Here is a 24,447-nt window from a genome sequence, read left to right as displayed (position 1 = left end):
AACACTCACACCAAAGCACGCAACAGGCTGACCAATACAAGGGTTGAAAAATTGTTGACTCTCCCATTTGAAGAGTCAACTCATTTAAATAAAGTTCAATTCATAACTAAATTGTTTTTTTTTTTCTATTGGAAGGATTTAATAATTTGCAATTATGTCTACTTATAAGGCAAAAGGTTTATGTTTCTGTCTCCATATGATATTGTAAATATATCCAATGCAAAAAACATCTACATTTAAATGGTATTAATATGGATTTCCGTATACGGGAAGTTTCCACCTCTGGATATTCCCCAAAATGTGCAACCCTCACAGACACAGGTGATTAATTGTACATTTATGGATTAGGCTTGACTTTGAAATGGTGCATTGCAGATGTATTCTGAGTCATCAGATGTTACTTATACTGCTACTAAAGATATTAGCTAGAGCTTATCATTTGAGTCTGGTAAAATGCTATTTTGCCTTGGATTCACAATTCACATGTGTAAGAGGGCTCAATGAATTGCTGTTTTATTTATTAAACATTTTTGCATAAACAATATTTTGTACATGGATCATTATTTTCATGCTTCTGTGTAGCATTGCCATTATATATTAACATTGTAGTTCAATTGTATATTAACATTGTCGTTCAGTCACATTTCAGAATTTATTATGAGTATGCTGCCACCTGCCGGATACATCGGGAAATCCAACATGACACTAAATCGCTGGGCTGCGCCTGCGTACATTTTGACGTCTACAGTTTCCGGAAGTGGATTGTTCTGCCCGTGGTTCAGAGTAAAAAAACGATAGCACAAACAAATATACGTATTTCTTTAATTTCAACATCACAAATGTCAGGGGGAGCCCGTTTAGAGAACGCGAATCCCTTGATTTTTCAACGAACAGGCGAGAGACTTCAGACCGCAAATGACGAGGACGAAGATGTTGCTGATCCCATCGACGACAGAGAAATATTTGATATCCTTTCTGTGTAGCTAGTTTAAGGATACGTTAAGGATACATCCCTTGAGCTTTCAATGTCATACTAATTAACTTAGCATATTATGCTTCATTCTTTAATAAGAAAGCTCATTTCTCAACATTGTGTTATCAGATTTCACCTTAACCCGTGCTACATCTCATCAGATCCATTAATGATCCTGAACACCCACTGTCCCTCGAGGAGTTGAATGTCGTGGAACAAGTGCGAGTGCGCGTGAGTTAAACTTCTTTCACAACTTTTTCCCCAGTTAGATGTTCGGCACAGACACACTTGTGTAGCTACTAAGGACAGCAGATAGTCCATACTGTGTTAGCCTAATAAAACCATCAACTTTATTTTTCTTTATAGGTAGATGACCAAGAGAACACAGTGGGTGTGGAGTTCACCCCCACTATACCCCACTGCAGCATGGCAACTCTCATAGGCCTGTCCATCAAAGTCAAACTGCTGCGGTCCCTGCCAGAAAGGTTTAAGGTGGGTGAAATAAACGAAGTCTGCTTCCTGGTGAGCTGTGAGAGGAAAACAAGCTTTAATATGATTTAATTGTCTGGACATTTAAGATTAACATGGTGGATCATGTCCATCTATGCCTAATCATATCTCTGCAGATTGATGTGCACATCACTCCTGGGACGCATGCCTCAGAAGATGCAGGTAAAGTGACATGCCTCTGAAGTAACTCAACATTGAGGCTGAGACCAGCAATCACACCTTCAAGACGACTGTTGTAGACTTCCCTTTTTGAGAAGCCCTTAACATCAATTCCACAGTAACAGTGATACTGAGACTATGAATTTTCACTTTAAAATGTATGTTAAACAAAATCCAATGACTACAAAGTTAAGCAAATCATGCAACTCTATGCACAAGGACTACTTTTAACAATTTCCACAAATGTTTACAAAAACACATTTACTAGAACAACAGTGCAGAAGCAAATTTTGTTGACAGTTTGTGCTTTTTTGCTGTCATTCTTTTAATGAAGTAAATGTGTTTTTGTGGAAATTGTTCAAAGTAGTCCTTGTATGTAGAGTTGTATGGGTTGTTTAACTTTGCAATTATTGGATTTTGTTTTACATACACTACCGTTCAAAAGTTTGGGGTGACTTAGAAATGTCCTTGTTTTTTTTGTCCTTTTAAATAACATTAAAATAATCAGAAATACAGTAGATATTGTTAATGTTGTAAATTACTATTGTAGCTGCAAAGGCCTGATTTATTATTATTGATTTTTTTTTGCCCATTTATCCCCAATTTCGTGGTATCCAATTGGTAGTTAGTCTTGTCTCATCGCTGCAACTCCCGTACGGACTCTGGAGAGGTGAAGGTCTAGAGCTCTGCGTCCTCTGAAACACAACCCCGCCGCACTGCTTCTTGACACAGTGTCCACATAACCTGGAAACCAGCCCCACCAATGTGTCGGAGGAAACACTGTACGCCTGGCGACCGACGCTGGGCCAATTGTGCGCCGCCCCATGGGTCTCCCGGTCGTGGCCGGCTGCAACAGAGCCTGGACTCGAACCCAGAATCTCTAGTGGCACAGCTAAGCTCTACAATGCAGTGCCTTAGACCAATCGGGAGGGCTAAAAATTGCCGTTTTTTTTTATGGAAAATCTATGTAGGTGTACAGAGGCCCATTATCAGCAACCATCACTCCTGTTTTCCAATGGCACGTTATGTTAACTAATCCAAGTTTATCATTTTAAAAGGCTAATTGTAAAGTGGGAGATTTGTACAGGGTACATTTTGCAACGCCATTCCATACCCTGTGGACGGCGCTTAATTGGAGCCAATTTCCTCCTACAACAGGACAATGACCCAAAGCACAGCTCCAAACTGTAAGAACTATTTAGTGAAGAAGCAGTCAGCTGGTATTATGTCTATAATGGAGTGGTCAGCACAGTCACCAGATCTCAACCCTGTTGTGCAAGCTGTTGTGGCAGCAGCTTGACCGTATGGTATGTAAGAAGTGCCCATCAATCCAATTTGTGGGACGTGCTTCAGGAAGCATGGAGTGAAATATTTTCAGATTACCTCAACAAATTGACAACTATAATGCCAAAGGTCTGCAAGGCTGTAATTGATGCAAATGGAGGATTCTTTGACGAAAGCAAATAATTAAAAATCATTATTTATAACCATGTCAACGTCTTAACTATATTTCCTATTCATTTTGCAACTAATTTCATGTATGTTTTCATTGAAAACAAGGGCATTGCTAAGTGACACCGAACATTTGGACAGTAGTGTATATCTTAAAGTGAAGTATCTGAGTGTCAGTATCATCCAGTTTCTGTGGAATTGCCCCTAACTAAACCCTTTGTTTTTGCTTTTGTTCCAGTCAACAAACAGCTGGCAGACAAAGAGAGAGTGGCCGCTGCACTCGAGAACTCCCAGCTTCTGGAGGTGGTCAACCAGTGTCTGATATCCAATGCAAGGACAGGCTGATCCCTCCTGATGGATCAATTGAAAATTATCCTTAGTCCAGGACTAGGCTTAATGTTTCTCTCCTTACATGCTAACTGGACTGGTTGTTCAGATTATGTTGAGTAAATGGCAAATGTATCATGTATTCTGCCATTGTATTATTTTAATCTAACAGAATTCCAATGTATTTCTGCTATAGGCAGAAATAACTATACTGTGTGTTTTGTATGTCTTCAATATATTCCTGACATCTTCAGTTTAACAGTATTATAGAGAAGCATTGTATCCTTTATTATACAAGTAAAGCAATAAAATACAGGGTTATATCTTATGTCATTGAAAATATACCTAAATATTCATGGTATTTGGGAAGAGAACAAAGAAAGTGCATATGTCTCTTATAAATGAAGCAATCTCAACGTACACAATGACATGAAAGCCCAAAGACTGAGGACACTGAATAAGAAAGGCCTTAGTATATAACATATGTCTTGGGGAGAAATTATATATAGTATAATACTTGTGCCATTGGATTTCCATCAGATGCCTTGTTTCATATTTGTCTAAAATAAAATAGTATACAATCTGTGAAATAGCATTTGATTTGTGTTTTTTCTCACTTATTTGTAGTGTGGTTGTAAATAAATTAAATGACTTGATCAACAAAAACATTTTAGACAGAAAATTAATGTTAGTTTAATGATATTAATTTTGTCATTAGATTTGTCTAAAATTATTTTACTATGGCAGTGGAATAAGTATTATTTTCGAATTCTCTTTAGTGAGCTCCTAAGAGCTTCATTGCGTACATACGTAATAAGCTGGTCTCGCAGGATCAAATGCTACCTTTCCTCCTAGCCATATAGAAAGCAGAGTGGCGCAGCGGAAGCGTGCTGGGCCCATAACCCAGAGGTCGATGGATCGAAACCATCCTCTGCTATGTTTTTTACATGTCGGTATTTCAGCAGTGGGAAAAAACACGACTTAAAAATATAATGTAAAAAAGCATTTATGCAATACCTATACAGTTATGATTAGACAAAATAAAACGAGAGCTTTGTTTACAAAGAATGTATTAAAATTTTTATAAGCAATACTATAAGTTATTATAATAGATAAACTGTGACTAATAGATGGTTGCGTTTGACCACATTAATATTGCGTCATGCAGAAGTGCAAATTTGATGTGCTCACTACCACACTCTCATGGACAATAGATAAAATAATAGGTCATTTTATCTGAGCAGTTCTAGAACTTCCATTACACATTGAGAGCCTGTGTCTGTTAGCAAGAAGTCTCCAGATCAACTGAGGCTCCTTTTTGTACCCGTAGTCAGTAAAAGGTTAGCCTAATTTTAACAAAAATTCTAACTAAAAGTACGTGTGAGTTTGTCAGAGCACTAGCCGGTGGAAGCATTGTCTTTCTGTCAGTTTGAAAATAACGTGTGAGTGATTATTCCATCCATGTGGGGGCATTTATCACTCCCTATTAGAGAAAGATGAGTAGAACATATTGATTATCCTGAAGCCAGATGAATATACCGGGCAGCCAACCACAGACCTTAGAAAAGTATGACTAATTCTTGTGGGACTACTTATTGTAGTAGCCGAAATAGCTCAGTTGGGAGAGCGTTAGACTGAAGATCTAAATGTCCCTGGTTCGATCCCGGGTTTCGGCAGACGTCATTTTTGAGAGTGTTCTAATTTACACCAGAAAACGGAGAGTTTTCACATTGAGAACCTGTTTAGTATATTTTACGTTTCATATTGTATGTATTATTTGTTGATGTCTATCATCCCTTTCGTATGATATGTTACGAATTTCCTAAATGTAACGAATTAGCAAAATGTACAATATGTTAAGATTTCGCAAAACGTATGATGTTACGGATTCAAATTTGTCTTGCACAAATGACTTAATTTGTTTTTATGACTTTACACATTTATTTTGGGATCCAACACTGTATAAACGTAATTTGCCTGATGACGCGTGAGTGGAGAAGGAGCTGCCCGGTGTTCACTAGCACACGGTGCTGCGCGGTGAAACACCGCTTCCCATTCATTTTCAATGGAAGGAAAGCGGTGAGAGGCGGAGAGGGCGGGGGACCTTTGGGCGGTGCGAAGGTGGCGTGGGAGGCGGTGAAAAAGATCAACGTTTTTTCAACTTTATTCAAATCGCTTGCGGCGACCGCTGGGCTAAGACCAATCATATCGATTGGTTCCCATGACGAATTTGACTCCATGCGACCCAAGGCTGGAGACTTTCTTCAGCAAAGATGGCTGACAAAAATGCTATGATGGAAGCACATGTAAGTGGTTATAGCGTAATAACGAATCATGCACAAATGTACAGTTGACAGGAATATGTCAGTTAATGTAATCAAAGATTATGCATAATTGTTTTATCATAAAGTTACATTTACGAAATTCACAATTTAACAAGCTTGCTGCCTCGCTAACATTTGCCAGCTAGCTGGCTAATTTTATGGGTGTTGAGACACGAGTATGAAATTGTAATTTAGGTTATTTTCTGTTTTAGGGACTCCTGAAACAACCAGCAAACCAGGCTGTCGTCTTGTGAAACATGTAATTGTCAATACCTTCTGATGTAAATAATCTAGCTAGCTAAAGCATTTACTGCAAATTGAATGTACAATTTTGTATGCTTGCCTTGCTGATATTTGCCATGCAATGGAGATAGATGAAATAACGTATGTTCTTGTTTATTGTGCAGTGGAGGATTAAAAAAAAGGACCTGTATGTATGCTTATGGAAAAAGACCTGTATGCCTATGGATGTGTAGCTAGTTATGTAGCCGATCTGTGTATGGTCCATAAAACATTTGGTATACATATTAGTTCAGAACCTAGCTATGAACCTCAGCTATCATAACCAGTTCTATCAACTTCAAAACAGTCTGAATGACATTAATGAAACCCATGGATTACCAAAGTCTAATGGTTTTAAATGACTGCTTTGTATTGTCTAGAAACTCACTTGTAGATTTCGCTTGCAGTAGGTCTCTTAAAAAAGAGAAGCCGTGCAAGGTTATTAAACAGATGTGCCTAGTTATTATTCTTTTGTTGATATCAGGTAACGTGCACCTAACCCTGGCCCTGATATGCAATGTTTCCAAATGTCCCCTCTGATTTTAAATCATGATCTGGTTTTGGTATTTTTCATTTAAATGTACACAGCCTGTTGTCAAAAATTAATGGGGTTAGGATTTGGGCTAAATCAACTGATGCTGATGTAATTGTGTTTTCTGAAACCTGGCTCAGCAAGTCTGTTTTTGATAATGATATTTGTATTATGGGTTACAATGTTTATCGCACTGATCGAGATAAGAAAGGTGGGGGTGTGGCTATATGTGTAAAAACGAAATTCCCTGTAAGTGTGGCAAAGTCTGAAACTATTTGTAAACAGTTGGAATTTCTTGCTTTGAATATTGAGGTTTCAAAGGGCTTCTCTATAACTGTGATTGGCTGTTATAGACCCCCCTCTGCTCTCGGTGATGCATTTTCTTCTCTGATGAACCTTATGTCTGAACTTCTTTACAGTGAAATGATCTTGATTGGTGATCTCAACTGGTGTTGGTTAAAGCCGGTGTCTGATGATTTAAAAATGTTTTGTAATTCTATGAATCTTACCCAGTTGATTAACTCGCCCAAGTCTTAAATGCCCAGAAAAATCTACCCTGATTGATTTGATATTGACAAATGTTCCACATAAATATTCTGCGGTTGGTGTTTTTTGTAATGATTTAAGTGACATTTGTGCTGTTGTTGCTGTTAGAAATACTAAGGTCCCAAAGACAAACCCACGTTTTATTCGTAAGAGAAATTTGAAGTGTTTTAATGAGCAGGCTTTCTTTCATGATTTGTTTTATTTTAACTGGAGCACGATTGAGCTTATCCCTGATGTGGAAACAGCCTGGAAATTCTTTCATGATGGTTTTTCCCAAATAGTAAACAAACATGCCCCATTCCTCAGGTTCAGGGTTAAAGGGCGGGATAATCCATGGTTTTCTTCTGAGCTGTCTTGTATTATTCACAACTGTAATCTAGCCTGGGCTAAAGCAAGGAAATCATGTTCTGATGCTGATTGGCTTATTTTTAGGCAGTTACGAAACAAGTGTTCTTTTTTTCTCAGGAAGGCCAAGTCTGAATATTTTATGTCTGTTACCACTGATAACCTGAATGACCCTAGAAGGTTCTGGAAGGCTATTAAGTCTATGTCTGGTAACAGTAATGTTAATGAATTACCGTCATGTGTTTTGAAGGACTCTGTTGCTATATATGACAACTGAAATGCTGAATTGTTTCAATGAGCACATTGTTTAATCTGGTAGGCTGTTTGATTCAGTGTCCTCTGTCTCTGTACAACCCTGTGTGGATGAACCAGTGAGAGCTGGTCAAACCTTTAGCTTTCTGCCATTCTCAGTGCAGGTGGTACATAAAGCCCTGAAATCCTTAGATCAGAGAAAGCCTGCAGGTCCTGATCTTTTGGATCCCTGCATTTTAAATCTGGCAGCTGATTTCATAGCTGAACCACTTTACATCTCTGTTCAATCTAACCCTGGAATGTAATGAAATTCCAAAGATCTGGAAATCAGCATTTGTCCTACCACTTTTAAAAGGGGGAGATCCAAATGTTTTAAATAATTATAGGCCAATCTGTCACCCCTGGTGAAAATACTTGAAACCCTTGTAAGTGAACAGCTAAAATAGTTTTTATTTACTAACTCTATTTTATCAATGTACCAATCGGGCTTCAGGAAGAAGCATGGCACAATTACAGCAGCCATGAAGGTTTTAAATCATATCAGCCATTGACAAAAAACAGCACTGTGTCTCACTTTTTATTGATCTCTCTAAGGCTTTTGATACAGTTGATCATGCTATACTAAGGCAGAGATTGTCGAGTGTAGGTCTTTCGGAGCATGCAGTTGCATGGTTTGCTAACTATCTGTCTGATAGAACTCAGTTTAATCAATTTGATGGGCTCATCTCTGTTAAATTGTCTGTCTGTAATGGTGTGCCCCAAGGCTCTGTACTTGGTCCTCTCTTATTCACTATTTATATAAATAATTTATACAAAAATGTCCAAAATGCGCAACTTCATTTTTATGCTGATGATACTGTTATTTACTGTTGTGCCTCCTCTCTTACAAAAGCTTTCCAGAAATGCTTTTTATACTGTTCAACATACCTTGTGTCAATTGAAGCTTATCAGTACAATTTTAACCCTTTTCCCATAGCCAATCCTGGGAACAACAAAATCCTAGGTGACTGGTTGGCCATGCCACGACCAGGGATTTATAAGAGAATTAGGCCTTAAGTTATCGAAGTCAAAACATTGATCGTAATGTATTATGTTTTGTTTAAATATGTATATTCCATTTGATTTATAGCCCTGTGTAATTTGAGGTCTTGAAAAGTTAAAGTGAATTATAGGCTACTGGATTAAATAATAGCCATTCACTCGTCATTATGACCTTTTTAAGTAATAAAAAGTATAAATCATTTCAAATTCCTTATATTAAGCAAGCCAGATGGCACAATTTAAAAAACATTTTTTATTGATGGATAGCACACACCAACACTCAGACATAATTTACAAATGAAGAATTTGTGTTTAATGAGTCTGTGAGGTCATAGGCAGTAGGGATGACCAGGGATGTTCTCTTGATAAGTGTGTGAATTGGACCATTTTCCTGTCCTGCTAAGCATTCAAAATGTAACGAGTACTTTTGGGTGTCAGGGAGAGTGAATGGAGTAAAAAGTACATTTTCTTTAGGAATGTAGTGAAGTAAAAGTTGACAAAAAATATAAATAGTAAAGTACAGATACCCCAAAACACTACTTAAGTAATCCTTTAAAGTATTTTAACTTAGTACTTTACACCACTACTTGCACTGGGGAGGGTGCTGAGTGGTGAAGAAAAAGGGAAACAAAAGAAGTAAATCTATGTTGGAAAATAGGAAACCACTAGACTCGTTTTTGGTCGGAGTCAGGGCTTTGGATGAATGCTACTTGGGAAATCCATTTAACATTTCCAGGAAAATCTGGAATGTGTTGGAAGAAAGTGTGGAGTCGGGGAGAGTCACAAGAAGTGGTCTCATTTAGATGTTTTGTGTGTCTGTGGAGCAGAAGAAACGTGTGTTAAGACTCAAAAAGATATCGGAGTGGAATGTTTCCTGCATGGATTTTTGTAGCAGGGTGCCTTTCAAGGGGTTTATTTCTGTGGTGGTGCGAACTAAAGGCAGAGGGTATAACTGAATACATTGATGGAGTGGTTTGTGCAAGTCGATTGACTTGTATGGTGGACGGAGAAAATACGTTCACTTCATCCATGCTACTGAGTCTCTCCCTTCTCATACAAAAATTAGGTTTCATGAGATACCCTGTAAGAGCTTTTGTGCACAAGACCCTTCCGTATCATACATGTAAAAATATTTGGTCATGTGTCAAGTGCATGCAGAAGGAAAGAATATTGTATGCTAGATGAAGGAAAATGCTGCACCTGTCGATGTGTACATGCACCTGAATTCTTGGAGTGCCCTGTTGAAGGAGAATTGAGTTTATTTGATTTTTTTACAGGGACAGTGCACATGAATCAATGTTTCAGTAGCAGTCCCTGGGCAAGTTATTAAAAACAATTACAATATAGACAATCATTGAGCAGTGAGCACACGCAGAGCAACATAAGACAAACAAGACAAAGCAACATAGCACAAAAATCAGCAAGACCAAATTCATAAAAGCAATAAAGTGTTTCCACACCTCACAAGCTACAGACAACATGGAAAGCGGCAATACACAGCTAGGGATTATGTTCACAAATATGATTGACCTTTAGCCATGTCTTCATGCATTTTGTGAAAGTGTGATATGTGGTGCAGTGTATTCCAGACATGGGAAGCTCTCACAGAGAAAGCGGATTTACTAAAGGTGCTTTTCCTTAAGGGAACTATACAGTCATGGAGTGTCCAGCGTATCACCTATCTGGAGGCGGTGAGAAAATGGGAAGGAACGAGTGGCGTGGAAGAAGCAATGGTAGTAGAGCCACCAATACCAGTGAAGTTTTTTCATCAACTGAGAGATAGTGAAATGCTGCATGTTAAAAAGGTGGACTTTGTATTATTTATTGCAATGGTCATAAACTGTACAGCACAAGCAGAGAAGTCAGAATCATTGTGAATGCCGCTGAACATTCCTGTTGGTGAACGTAGCCTTATCACAGGCCCCTGAGCCTGTGTAGGGATGTATTTTGTAGTGGACTGTGATTGAAGAAGTATGATGGTTTTGTTTTTTTAGATATTTTGTATGATATCGTTTTACCCCCTTTCCGGAATATATTTTTTCGTTTTTTATTTAATACCCCGTCCAGCTGGTAACGGTAATGCACCATTAACATTGGATGCCAACCGCCGTTATACCTAATCGAAGGAGAACAAACTCCAACACAGTAGATGGCAGTGATGCGCGAACTAACTGTTGGGCTTTCCAAAGCAATGCTGTAGCCACAAACTGATGTTTGCGGAAGCGAGAGCTGTTGGCTAGGCTATATAGCCAAGTAATATTTGTATTAGGCGATACTCTTTTGATATTCTTCGAAAATGGCCCACAAAAGTGAAGATTTATTTGACTGTATTCTCATGGCGGACGACAGGTAGGCTAAATACTGCCTTGCTCTAGCTTATTTAGCATGACGCTTGTTTGTTTGTAGTTAGCTAGAGTTGTAGCAATGTTTCGTGATTACCATATGAGTTTTATATGATTTCAGGTTCCATGTAGAGGGGTACCGTGAGGGGTTCGGTGAAGGCACGCGACAAGGAATGATTGATGGTCGGAAACATGGGGCATCACATGGTGCCAAGCTTTCAATGGAGGCAAGTTGAGCATCACTTATCCAGGGTCATGCCTAAATTGACGTCAAAAGTTGATATTGTTTGTTGTTGCATTTGAGAAAAACCTAATGATTTTCCTAACCTTAACCGAATTATCCTAACATGCTACATTAATTATCCTACTGCGTAAGTTCTAACATGCTACAAAAAGTGAATTCTGACAAGCTGTAAACCATCTAGTGAAAACTAGCTATTAAGAGGATAGTTTACGCAAATTTCAAAATGACATGTTGTTTTCCTTACCCTGTATTAAGCAGGGTATGCGTTGGTTTAGTTTCGCTATTAACGTTACTGTTTCCACGTGCTAACGTTTTAGCATTTGTCACAAATCCCATTCGTCATGTGACTTGAGTTATTTTTCGCATATCATGTTCAAATCTTCCAAAAGTATCTAAAATGGATTGTGAAGCTCAACAAAATCACTTAAGATGATTTGAACTTGATACGCAAAAATGTGGAAGACATGGAGAAGGTTCGGGACAAGTTTAGACAGGTAGGACTATCTCACTCAAACCACAAGTCAATTGTGTGAATAAGCTCTTAGAAACAAACAAATGTGCCATAGACCACTGCACCACTCGGGAAGCTGACTAGGCACTTTTTAATAGCTAGTCAAAACCCCAAGGGCAGGCATGGAAAGCCAGTGTTGTTACCGCAGCTGATTTGTTACTCACTAAAGTCATACATGGTTTTGTTACACGCACATTACATGTATAGGCTTACTGGTTTGTGAAAAAAGCTTTGTTAAATAAGTGTGATTTTGTGTTTTACTACTAATTTCTCCCCAACTACAGATAACTTTCTAAACTCCACTCACCTATTTTTATAGGTTTCCTTCTATTATGGATTTGGAATCACTTGGAAATGCCTTCTTCAAAACAACACAGACGTGAAAGCCAGGTTTGACCTCTCATCTGCAGTAATAAAATGCCTATAGCTCATCTACTCATCGGTCACTTGTTCCTGTTGACTTTCATGCAAATAATATGATCTTCAGTTTGTCTATTTTTATGTTTCAGAAAAAGGCTGAAAGTTTTGGAATCTCTACTTGGGTTGATTCAGAAGTTCCCCCATGAAGAACCTCAATATGAACATCTCCAGGAAGACATGGAGAAGGTTCGGGCCAAGTTTAGACAGGTATCTCACTCAAACCACAAGTCAATTGTGTGAATAAGCTCTTGGAAACAAACATGGTTCACTCAAATGTTTTTCATTGTAAAGGTTCATGACCTTTAGATTATCCATGACCTAAACTGGCCACTGGCCAGCAGTGTTTTTCATGCTCTTATTTTGACGTCTAAACTAATGTCTACTGAAAAACTAGGTACTGGTCTTTAGCTCCTCTTAATTTCTTTCACCTTTAGGTCTGCTCTCTGTTAAATGTGCCAACAGACTTCAGTGATTATGTGAAGTCTGGAGGGTCTGGAGGAATATCCTTCTGAAGGGAACTGGCAACTAAAGCCCACGGCTTGAGGATCTGAAGGGGGTTCCTTGAATGCAACCTTTCCTGTGAAGCATTGTGGCTTTGAAGACAAGATAGGAGAGTTGAGGAGGAGGAACCTGCAGGTGGGCCTGCCCTTATGTAAACAGGAGGTCCTGAATTGGTCTGTAGTGTAGTTAACTGACTTTTAATGGTGGAGCATAAAGTATGCTATCAGTTGGTATTATGAAGAATTGGTGTTTTCGAAAGACAAGGGTTAGCATATCAATTGGTGGGGCATCAGTCTAGTTTTGAAATATGGAGTGCTACTGAGAACACAAAGTGAACAGGAAGTGCTACATAGGCCTAACTGGTGCTCTATAGTCCTTGATGTTTACTGCTTTGTCTGGGTGGTAAGAGAGAGCTGAGTTGCATCATATTATTTTGTAATTCTAATGATTCTAGATAAATGAGTGATTTTCTTTTTTTTTAATCTACACTTTGAAGAAAAAAAAAGGTTCCAAATGTAACCAATAAGGAGTCTATAGCTTGCTTTATATATACCCCTAAAGGTTCTATACAGGACCCCAATGAACACTTTCTAATAGTGTAGGTCAATTTTGAGTGACCTGGTTGAGAATGAGTGATTGCTTAAACTACTGGTTGATGTGAAATAATAATAATATTAATAATAATAAAAAGCTATTTATTTCAAGTACTTGTGAAGTATGTATGTTAGCATATTCCAATACATTTGTTTCCTTTTCTATTCACACTTGCTAAAACATAAATGGTCACAAGGAGATGCATCATTTCAGTGGTTGAAATGATCAAGTAGTAGGAGGTCCTATGGATAGCCATAAACTTCAACATCCCCACCTTGTGGTCAATGAAAAATATCACACCCATGTTTTAGTGAGCTCCTCAGGCTGAGATAATGTGGAAGAGTATGGAGATGGCTCTCCTCTGTCGGCTATGGTGTATTAGTTTACAGGCATGAATTAAACTCAACATTATATGAAATAAGTGATCAAAACCACAATTCTTTACTATGCAATACAACTGAGGTGGTATGTGTTTCTAAGTCACTTATTTTTGTTTTGTAAAATGACTTTATATACAGTATGACAGGAGGGTGGATTCGCCTGCCAGAGGCACAAAGTCTCTGTCTGTTGGTTTTGTTTAACCAACTCCATCCCCATGAAATTCCACCACTGGGCCTTTTAGCCTCATTTCACTGGTGGTCAGCAGTCAGTTAATGTTCAGCCCCTTCTCCTGAGTCATGTGTGGGATTGGCCTCTATCTGTAACAATGGTATCAAGGGGCACCAGCGATGGCAGGGGCTGCGGAGCGCTTGTTTTTGTTCGTGGTCCCCCCTTTCTATTCGCTGTACGGATAAATTCAGATAGACAAAACCAGATGGGGAGGTGGGGGCCCAGTGGCAGCTGGTTGATGCACTGTGCAGCAGCAGGTGAACACTGCCCCGAGGCACCTTCTGAGCGGGACAGATGAATCCCAAATGAGCTGGAGGGAAGAAGGAACTGCCTGTGCACTGCTCATCTTTGTGCGGTCTGACCTGATTCGTAGTTACTTGTGTGTGTTTGAGTCCAATGCAAAAAGAACAGAGGGAGAGAGGGGGTATGCCAATGAATGAAAGTTGTAGCTGCACTGTTTCTTTGATTCCTTGTGTTGGGCAAGCAGAGTGGATGGGGCCAAGGAAAGGGAGGAGGCAGAGAGGGATATGGGGGCACTGGAGGGTTTAGAGAATGTTCTGGAATTTCTGGAGCAGGTGGCGAGTGGTGACATGAAAAGAAGACGTGACAAATGCAACCGCCAGGCACTTCGAGGGGAAAAAGCCCCAAACTAAATTGTGGCGTAGTGTTCCCCTGCCTTGGTGCCTCATATGCACCCCCCATTCCAGTCCTGGAGGCAGATGGCTATCTGAGCTCAGTTTTAACAGCTGTCTAGCCCATTATGCAGTATGTCTGAAGAATGCCAGTATATATTTTCATGCTTTTGTTTTTTTGAACATTCAGTTACAATTAATCTTGGCACCCAGAATCAGTTACTTTGTTTAATATTTTAATGTTGATAGGTATCACGGTGGAAGTCAGGTGATTTCATAACTTTTTAAAAGACCTTGATGCATGATGTCACAAGCTGCTCTGCATCACAGCGACAGCCATGGGTAAAAATGTTGAAAGGATACCACACTGAGGTAGCATGTCCTGACGAGTCCATCCCTGTACCCTTTGATGGCACTTGGGGAGCCATGTTGATCCTTCCCTTGAAACCGCAAGTGCTAAGATGTCCAGAGGTTGAGGACACCGTATTAATGCGAACCTCAGATGCCCACAGGTTTATGTGAAATACTCAAGAGTTCCTTCACAAATGCCCAGGGCCTTAGACCAGTGGGTATCATTTTTTCTTTACTCTGGCCCATCTGAAAGCCTTTGACATTTTATTGTGACCTACAGTACCCAACGATCAGTTGCTTTTACACTTAAGTAAAAATACCCCCAGAAAACTACTTAAGTAGTTTTCTGGGGGTGTCTTTACTATTTATATTTTTGTTAACTTTAACTTTTATTTCACTACATTCCTAATGATAATAATGTACTTTTTACTCCATACATTTTCCCTGACACCCAAAAGTCCTCATTACATTTTGATAGGAAAATGGTCCAATTCACACACGTATCAAGATAACATTCCTAGTCTTCCCTACTGCCTGTGGTCGGCAAATTATGTCTGAGTGTTGGAGTGTGGCCCTGGCTATCCGTCAATTACTTGTATTTATATAAGGTGGGGTCATCAATGAGACCAGGGTCTCATTTGCAAGGGAGCCCAGTGAACATGTGAAAAGTGTTATTGAAATGTACTATTTTTAAATTGTATATAACTGCCTTAATGTTGCTGGACCCCAGGAAAAGTAGCAGCTAATGGGGATCCTTAATAAATACAAAACATGAACATACAATAAATAATATCAATACAATAAATATTATAAGATTAATCAAAACAATCACAACTCTCACATATCACCTCTCTTAAACTCAATCTAAGCTGTCCAGTGGAGACAAGCAAGTCTAATTTCAAGGTGGCGTGATGGGTACCTGCGGGACCTCCAGAACAAGCCAGTCCAGAGAGCGGGTCTGAAAATTGCTGGATCTCCAGTTAAGGTTGTTGCGGAGTGTCTGAAGAACAACTTTATATACAAAAAGTAGCCAGTGCTGGACCCTTCTTGTAGTCAGGGACTCCCAGCCTTATGTAGTGATGTGTACGAACATTTCCCCAGTGATAAAATGCAGCGCTGATAATTGGCAAAAGAGCTGATCTTATTGGTCAGATATGGATGTAAAAAGTTTACAATATAATCAACAACAGGTTAAAACTAGGGCTAGTGTTAAGGCTAGAGTTTATAAATCATTAGTAAAACAGTTATAACCCAGAGTTAGATTAGGCATTTTAGGATAGTTGTTTTGGTGCTTGTTAATTAAATAGTGAGCATTATGGCTGCAGCTGTATTAATCCTTTAGTTTACAAATGCTATAAGATGCATTTTGTGGCATGATGTTCAGAGAGAGAGAGAGAGAGATGTCTATGTGCCAGCAGGGATTTGGTGCCACATTGTCTTATGTGCTGAAACCCTTTATCCACTGTTTGTCCAGCTCACTATTGCAGGGCTGTGGGAAAGGATTAGGATTTCACACCTTTTTCTTTACAGAAAACCCTGATCAAAGGAATTCCTTGCATAATAAATCAATGAGTGCTGTCACACACTCATGCTTTGACCAATAGCATGGGTAATCATTAGTCCCACAAAGCATTTCAACTTTAGATTTTGTAAAATGTCCTTAATATCATTATGTATGTCAATGTTGCTTTTTTGGAAAACGATTCAGTCACTGTCAGTAATCTATAACTTCCTATTCAAAATGTATGATTACTGATCATAATTGATGTATGGTTATGTATGTATGGAATACAATAACTTTGTTTTAGAAAATATGTATCATGTGACATTGTAAAAGACATGAACATTTTTTGTTTTCCCATCAAGGAGACAACAGGATGTGTTTAATCCACTTAATTCTGGTTTAGTTTGATGTTAATCATGTTTATAGAATGAATCTGTAAGTAAACAGACCAGTGACTGTTACACAAAATAGACATAAAGCAGACATTTCAGAATCTTTGCTTTATTTTCTTGGACCCCAGATGACCTTTGACCCATTGCAATGAACACAGATCCTGAAACAACAGTTCAGTAAGAGGGGCGACCTACCCGACCATCATTAACAATGGAAGCAATGGTAAAAAGCTGACCATTTTAGCTTTTTTTTGGGGGGGGGGGGGCACTGTAGCACATTCTGTTTGGACAAAGATTTTTTTTAAATTACTAACAGCACTTTTTTAATATGACATAAATATGTAATGTCATCTCACAGGGGCATCAACATGTATTTATTTTCTCCATTTGAGGTAATGAGTATTTCTTACACTAGACAGAAAAACAATAATTCCATCCTGGGTCCTGTGTTAGCGAGTAGAAATTTGAGCAGCAACATCATTTGTCAAAAGTAGGCCTACCTCACATCTACAACCAGAACATATAGCAGCATCATGTCTATGGCTAAGTGAACCACTGTTGGCTCTCACACTCATTAACTCTGATTGAAGGTTGTCTGGGTCAAATGGAAGTGTGCCAACAATATCAGTAGCCCATTATTTTGGCTTCAATGTACCAGTAGCGGTTCATTTAAGAAAAAAACTGCAGTGTTACAAGATTTAAATCTATTTACCATTTATTGTGCAGTTGACATAAATATGCTATGCTTCTTGGGAGGACAAGATATCTAGAATAGCATGAACTGAACTGTGTGGAATAACGGCATGATGATTTGAAAGTAATTCTATGGCTTGGTATTTAACAAACTCAAAAACTCATTACGGGCTTGAACTCGAGCAAATGTTTTATAAATATAAAATAGCAGGGCCTTCAGGAGCCTAAAGGGGATAAAGACTCTTTCAATGAGACAGCTTAACACTCAAGAGTTATACAATCCAGATTACTTGCTCACATCAGGACCCATTTGGGTAATGATCAATGCATTACCATTAGCAGTTTAAAACAGGACTGTCAGCCACTGAACAAACTAGTAAAAAAAAAAGAAAAAAATAGATTAAAGATAAGTCTTGACTGTAATATGAGGTATTGTTGATAAAAACCATGTCTATTGTCTCACGTTTACTGTTTTTGGAATAGCACTGAAATCAAAGTAAAAACTGATGACAACTATAAAAACAAAGATGTCAACAATTTTCTCATAGAAAATTAGACCTATTACATGGCAGTATATCAACATTTATATGTATATTTAAAGAAATAGCAGCAAACAATAGGAGAAAAAGCAGGTTTTTTTCTTGTTTTTCATTTTGTTGTACACTTTGCTGGGAATTCTTCCATAGCAGCTCAAAAGGAGGAGTGTGCTCTTCCGTTATCCTGTTTTCTCATCTTTTTCTCAATGTACAGTCAAACACCTTAATTCAGCAAGTCAACAAAAACATGCCGTCACCCTTTTTGCCTCCCTTTTTCCCCCACTCCCACTTTTCAACGTTACCCTTCCCTCTTATCTTAGGCAAGCAAACAAAAACATAGCCTAAGTCTTCAGGTTTGTGCAAAATCATCTCTAAACCAAAACAATTTTTTTGTATTTTTATCCCCTCAACTACACATATTCTAAACAGCATTTTAACTATGGTGTTTTCTTTCAGTTTTGCATTGAGAAAACACTGTCATACATGATTTGTAGGGCAGGCATGTGTTAAGCACTATGGTAAATAGTTGTGTACAAAATGTTACATAGAGACAGACTTTGGCATCCTGTTTCTACTCTGTACTGGCTCCAATAGGAAAATCTGCAATAATAAACAACCTAAATCTTTGTTTTAGCTTTCAAGTTTGATACTTTAGTGTTTCAAATGCTCTGGATGCCGTTCAAGCGATGGGATACAGGATGCTGAAACATGCCACACCCAATGCTCGTCTCACTCTAGACCCCTCCTGTAAGAACTGTGGCATAACAATCTCCAAAATAATACCCTTCTACATCAAGGGCACACAGGATCGCTGCTGGGCTGCGTTGACTTGTACCCAAAATTGTCACACACACACAACACCATAGTTAAAAAGAGACCTACTCCACTCCATTCCATTTTTTTTCAATTTGATTTTTTATGAGTCAGAAAAAAACTGACTAAAAGTGCTTTTAAAAAATGGAATGGTATTAGAAAGATATAACCACAACAAAATTCAACTGTGGATTGCATGGTAAAGGTTTGCAATTAATGCTAGGTTTTAGTTTATCATGTCATAGCTGTAGAACTATGTACATTTGTGGCAATAAGTCAAATCAACAGCCAAACAATGCTGGTTCATTCAATTTACTCCTAATGGAATATAAAGTAAATGTCCTTATATTGAATGAACTTATTTGCCAAACTTCAGCACCAGCAATCCACAATCTAAACAATAAAAACAGAGCAATATATACTAAAAGTATACTGTTGAGTTATACAACCCAGTTAAAAAGAGAAGAGGCCAAAACTGGGGGCTCAAAATTTCTTTAGAAGTCTAGACAATATAATAAAGTGACTAAACGCATAAGCAAGCAGGGATACACAGATGCCTAGATGCAAAAAAAAACAAAAACGGGAACTTTGATGGCAAGCAAAATGCCTATTAGAGAACAAAAATGCCCCTTCTCTTTAATAAATGAATTTATACTTCAAATAAAAACCTAGACAAAGACAGACTAAAAATACCTACTTGTTATTTTGAATGTTTTAAGTAAGCATGTAAAGTCAGTCTATGGTATTTAAAAATCCTAGTTCAACATTGGGTGGTAACAATGTATATTTCTGTGGCTTAATCTTGCACATAAACTATAATGTTTTTGTTTCATCAATATAGTTGTGTATCTTCCTATCATCCTTGTCTAGGTCTTGAGCTGGACAGGATGGGAGAGTGAGAGGGAATATGACTGGTGGTCTCAGAAAAGTGAGGTGTTCAGTCTTTTTTTGACAGCCCTGGCTGAGGGCGGCCACACGTCACTGGGAGGCCATACAGGCCGGGGCACCGTAACAGGTGTGGCACAAAAGCATTTGCCAGAGGGTGTTCAGAGGGTGACGACTCAAGGGTGCGCTGGTGTCCTCTTTCCCCAGATGGCCTCTTAGTAAGGCCAGAGCCTCAAAGATATTTCCCAAAAAATGCAGAGGATGCCACTCAAATGTTAATGTCCCTCACATCTGTAGGGGTGCAGGACAGGTCCACATCCTCATCTACCATTTTTGTTTCTGTGGAGACATTATGTTGCTGTGCCTGTCTCAGACTAGACTCAAGCAGAGACTCAATCTGTTCCTGACACGACCTCAGGCAGTCCTGTGAGGAGAGAGAGATACTGTCAGCATAAGGAAGCAAAATATCTGAAAGACAATAGTAGCGAAAGGGTTTGTGACAAATAGTCAATGCAAGCATGTGTGTGGTGCAATGTAAAGGCCTGGGGGAGCTGTGTTTGACGTACCGGGTCACTCCTGATGACTTGGGACAGAAAGTTGGTTAGGTTCTGGGATGACAGTACACCGTCTTTGCTCTTTAGGTAAAGCCCCTGGACCGCTGCTGCCACACTGCCAGCTGCGATCATGGAGGGAGGGTTGGCGATGAATTTGACATCTACGGTGAAGGCAAAAGAAAGAGACGGTAAGTACTTATGTCATAAAGCAAAACATCTGAAACAGATCATTGACTAAATATAGTACACATGAGCTTTCAATAAGATTAATGTGGAGGTTATGTGAGGGAGGCCATTCTAGGCTGTAGCATAATGATGTAGGGGACAATGGATATCCTGTTGCTCCTTTCCACTCACAATATCCTGAATGTGCCTTATTTCATGACCAGCCACTGACAGGACACCGGTGCGCATGCACACACTTCCAAAAACAATAAATCTAACGCATGAACAAAATAGAACAGGTACAAAAGTACTTCCAGCACACGCATTCAATGGGTACACCACGTAACACTTTTTCCAAGAAGGAAATACCACTCTCCTTCCTACCCATTTCCCTCATATAAATTATAGTTTTAATCCCCATTGAGCTCATCTCCTCTAAAGAGGTGAGCATCCCATTTCCTACTCAAGTGCATGAAAGGTGACCATGAATCTAGAGTGGACAATGTCCATCCCCCATCCGTCCCCCCATGCATTCAGTAGATATATTTTCACAAATAAACGCATCGACAGCACAACCGGTTTCATTTCCACAATAGCCCTAAACCATACCCCAGTAACAACAGATTCAAAATCTATTGAGCAAACCCTGACTTGGTGAGAAAAAAACAAAGCAATGTGAGAGGCAAACCCATAATCACATAAAACTGATCTGGTGAAAAAGAGATCACCGACTCCAATTCCAGTATCTCCTCTACTTGTCCATACTACACAGTGACTGAGACACCCCCCATAAAACATGTTAGGCCTCGTACACTCAAACATTCCTGCACCAGAGCCCATACCCCCAACCGTTTACATTGACCACTGGCCACCTGGGTCCTTCAAGGAGGAAGAGTTATCCTGACAAGTGGGAAAAGAATGCAGACAAAATCTAACACATATATTAGCCATTGGTCCCTGAAAAATTGGTTATGGAACAGTGACAGGAAACAGGTGGTTCATATGTGGGCCTACCTGTTGCACAGAGAGCCACGAATGTCTGGGCATGCTTGCGCAGAATCTGCTTCGTGTTCTGATGGACTGGTAGCTTGGAGAGGAAATGGTCTATGAAATCGTGCGGTGTTACTGATGCTAGATCCCATTTCAACTTGTTTAGAGTCAGTAGTTCCATTTGCTACAACAAAAAAAAAGACAGACGTGCGCAATGAGACAATCGAACTTCACAAGTGGCTTCACATAATTTGTTCTACGTTAGCCACTAGAGGGAGATATCGCCCTCATGTCATTGCGCTACACTGGCCTAACCGCTTTAGGCTACCTTTTGAAATGTATAAGAAACCAAACGTTCTTTGATGCAAACTTTCTTTCAAATCAACAACAAAAATGATGCAATAATGATTTAGATCCCGTCAAAGAGAAACTAAGACAAGTAGTAGGCTATCTATAGGCCTATATTATGGAAATGCTCATTACAATTGTCTGGCCGATATTAAATGGATTAGAACTACAGCCATATACAGTGTGTCTGTTTAGAAGATTGACATCGCTCATTTACCAATAGATCGCTGGGTCGGATGGAGTTGTCGGTGTAAATGCACAACTTCTCTGCAGTTAAAGGGACCGTTTCCTTCATCTTTGAGGCCAAAAACATACAAGTAGCTCCCAGGAGTTGTAATCTGGTTTTATTTGTGAGCTCCACAGACAAAAATCTATCCAAGTAGTTCATAGCCAGGGGAAAAACCTCCTCCTCGCATTTCTGTTCCTCGCAGACCTAGAAGTGAAAACAGCAATTTAGCCTATAGCCTCAAATTACAGTAGCCTATAATATAGACCTATAAGTACATTCAGGTCGATTGTATATACCAATAAATAGGCCTGTCCATAAGTGAAAACGAAATACTGTAATGACATCACATTTATTGAATTATCCTTCTATTCCTTAAGGCTGTCCTTAAAACAATAGCTATGGCTTAATTATAGGCTTCAGGTGGCGCAGAGTAGGCTATAGTCTGCCAATGCAATGAACATAAAATCATGTATTTCGAAAAGCTAAAAGTTGCTTAGGCCTAATTAAAAAGGAAATTGAAATAGTTGAGAATTTCGTCTGTTTTCAGTCGCTTCTTGGAAAGACACAAAGGTGGCGTCAATGCAACTTTCCCCTTAAATTTCTAGTTCGTCATCTTTTCAAAAAATAATCAAAAATATGTAAAAATTGTCCCTGTTTGTCAAATTAGCATGTAAATGATCCTTACGGTATACCTTATCGGATAGTTTCATGAAATGTCGAATTTTCATAGTAAACCCATGAAAACAATTGAATTAACAAGTCAACGCTCTTTCTCGTGGAGCATGCGACATTTAGATCTTGTGCTGACTCTCAATTTCTGAAATTAATAATAAATGTATGTCGACATAAGACTCAATCTCTAACTACATGTAAATGTTAATTCATCGATATAGTATCATAGCCGACCATCCAAAATGCATTTTTTAAAACATTTTTTGTGGAAACGATCATGTCTCCAGAGCGACCTTCATAAACTGCAGCAACAGCAGCCTGATCAGTAACCGAAACAAAACTTTACGGTTTTATACAATCATTTTTCGCTATCCATGCGACAGGATTACACATGCATACCCAAGATATACTTTTCGACTTGCTGATTCAGTTACTGTCATAGCTGACATTATTAAATATTTTTAATTATATTAAAAACCTACGCATACGACAACAAAGATGGCGCATAATACTGGCAAGAGTAAGACTGCATACGTGTACATTGCTATTAATTTGGGGGGGGAAATTACATCTAAATACAAAATTACATTAAATAAGTCTCCGACAAAATAAAATAATCGAGCAGCTACATTGCGAGTGTTGTAATTACTGAACACACACGATACCTGTGAAATAGCCTAATAGGCTACAACCGTGTTCCAAATCTATTTTAGCCTACTTGGACAACCGTACACAAATGAAACATTAGCCTACTACTATACGTCAGTAAGTTTACATAATATGAATGATCATGCTTGGAAAGAAGAAACGTACGATGCATAAAACGACCAATTCAATACATTGCGTCCAAAGGGCATGGTTAGTGTCTGGACAAACTTTTCAGCAATACATTTAGACATCATAAATATACACACCTCTAACATCCATGTAGCCACAATTTTCCTCATTTTGGGTATTATTTCTTTCTGGACACACTTGAAGTAATTCGGAGACGGAAGGTAATTTTCCTCTGCTTTGAGCATTGTCTGTAGAACTCGGTCATTTAGTAAGTTGGCGTCTTGGTAAGCTCTTCTGATGGTTTCCACTTCACAGCACAGCAGCTGGTGTTCCATATCTTTTGCGGTAGTAGCTTGCTGAGCTGAATAAATAATCAAAAGAGGTGCTTCTTGTTAGGAGTGAGTGAGGCTCCGTGGATGCTGCTTACTGTTCCTACAATGTAGCCCTCTGAGAGCTCCAACTCTTCACGCTTCTAGACAAAACTCTCCTTCAGAGGGCTATGCGATGACGTTAACTGTTGTTAAGGAGGGGATCAAAGCAATAGCGAGTCTGAGAGAGCCGAGCTAAGGAGTCTAGAGCGAGAGGAGGATGACTCTAAAGAACTACCCCTCTAAAGTTCCAAGTCCTTCCAATCGCTGCTGAACCACTCCTATAGGTATGGAAATGGGAGGTCCCAGTATTCTGGGTGGCGTAGCCTATACAGCCGAGGGGAGTCATGAGGGGGTGAAGAGAACGGACGCTGAGTGGTGGGGGTTTGAGGGCGGAGGGATGTAAAGGCTAGTGTCTGTATAGGGAAGTTGGTTATGCAGAGATGAATGTGAAATGGTTCCATTTTGATAGGGGGCGGTATAGACACGTTCATGAAACTTTCATGTTAGAAAAAGCCATCTCAAAGAATAGCCCCGGCTTCTCTTCTCGTCACCAAGTCGAACATGAGGTGAG

General features: G+C 39.1%; 3 protein-coding genes, 1 long non-coding RNA gene and 1 other non-coding gene across 6 annotated transcripts; 4 read left to right on the top strand and 1 right to left on the bottom strand.

Moving 5' to 3' along the window:
• Nucleotides 1-730: 730 nt before the first annotated feature.
• LOC118358647 (cytosolic iron-sulfur assembly component 2B-like) lies at nucleotides 731-4,011 on the top strand. The gene is made up of 5 exons (XM_052480541.1): nucleotides 731-968; nucleotides 1,127-1,204; nucleotides 1,340-1,465; nucleotides 1,600-1,645; nucleotides 3,333-4,011. The coding sequence occupies exons 1-5, from the start codon at nucleotides 840-842 to the stop codon at nucleotides 3,437-3,439; spliced, it is 486 nt and encodes a 161-aa protein (XP_052336501.1). The 5' UTR covers nucleotides 731-839; the 3' UTR covers nucleotides 3,440-4,011.
• A 1,013-nt stretch (nucleotides 4,012-5,024) lies between these two features.
• Nucleotides 5,025-5,097, top strand: trnaf-gaa (transfer RNA phenylalanine (anticodon GAA)). Its single transcript has one exon. It is a non-coding gene; the product is annotated as a tRNA-Phe (tRNA).
• Nucleotides 5,098-5,517: 420 nt separating this feature from the next.
• On the top strand, nucleotides 5,518-7,437 carry LOC127912038 (uncharacterized). The gene is made up of 2 exons (XR_008080211.1): nucleotides 5,518-5,727; nucleotides 5,958-7,437. It is a non-coding gene; the product is annotated as an uncharacterized LOC127912038 (long non-coding RNA).
• Nucleotides 7,438-10,847: 3,410 nt separating this feature from the next.
• On the top strand, nucleotides 10,848-13,465 carry lto1 (LTO1 maturation factor of ABCE1). Of its 2 annotated transcripts, none has more exons than XM_035736591.2 (5): nucleotides 10,848-11,092; nucleotides 11,207-11,312; nucleotides 12,160-12,230; nucleotides 12,350-12,467; nucleotides 12,723-13,465. In XM_035736591.2, the coding sequence occupies exons 1-5, from the start codon at nucleotides 11,040-11,042 to the stop codon at nucleotides 12,738-12,740; spliced, it is 366 nt and encodes a 121-aa protein (XP_035592484.1). In that variant the 5' UTR covers nucleotides 10,848-11,039; the 3' UTR covers nucleotides 12,741-13,465. The 2 variants fall into 2 exon arrangements, with proteins under 2 accessions (XP_035592484.1, XP_035592478.1); XM_035736585.2 differs by having other exon boundaries at nucleotides 10,853-11,092; nucleotides 12,695-13,465.
• Nucleotides 13,466-17,195: 3,730 nt separating this feature from the next.
• Nucleotides 17,196-24,111, bottom strand: LOC118358618 (G1/S-specific cyclin-D1-like). Its single transcript, XM_035736578.2, has 5 exons — nucleotides 23,643-24,111; nucleotides 22,045-22,260; nucleotides 21,504-21,663; nucleotides 20,337-20,485; nucleotides 17,196-20,194 (listed from the first exon to the last, which is right to left on the bottom strand). The coding sequence occupies exons 1-5, from the start codon at nucleotides 23,838-23,840 to the stop codon at nucleotides 20,039-20,041; spliced, it is 879 nt and encodes a 292-aa protein (XP_035592471.1). The 5' UTR covers nucleotides 23,841-24,111; the 3' UTR covers nucleotides 17,196-20,038.
• Between the last annotated feature and the right edge of the window lie 336 nt (nucleotides 24,112-24,447).

Source organism: Oncorhynchus keta, chromosome 2, assembly GCF_023373465.1.
Source record: "Oncorhynchus keta strain PuntledgeMale-10-30-2019 chromosome 2, Oket_V2, whole genome shotgun sequence".
Taxonomy (NCBI): Eukaryota; Metazoa; Chordata; class Actinopteri; order Salmoniformes; family Salmonidae; genus Oncorhynchus; species Oncorhynchus keta.
Note: the sequence above shows the minus strand (reverse complement) of the source record. Positions and strands in the feature narration are given on the sequence as shown.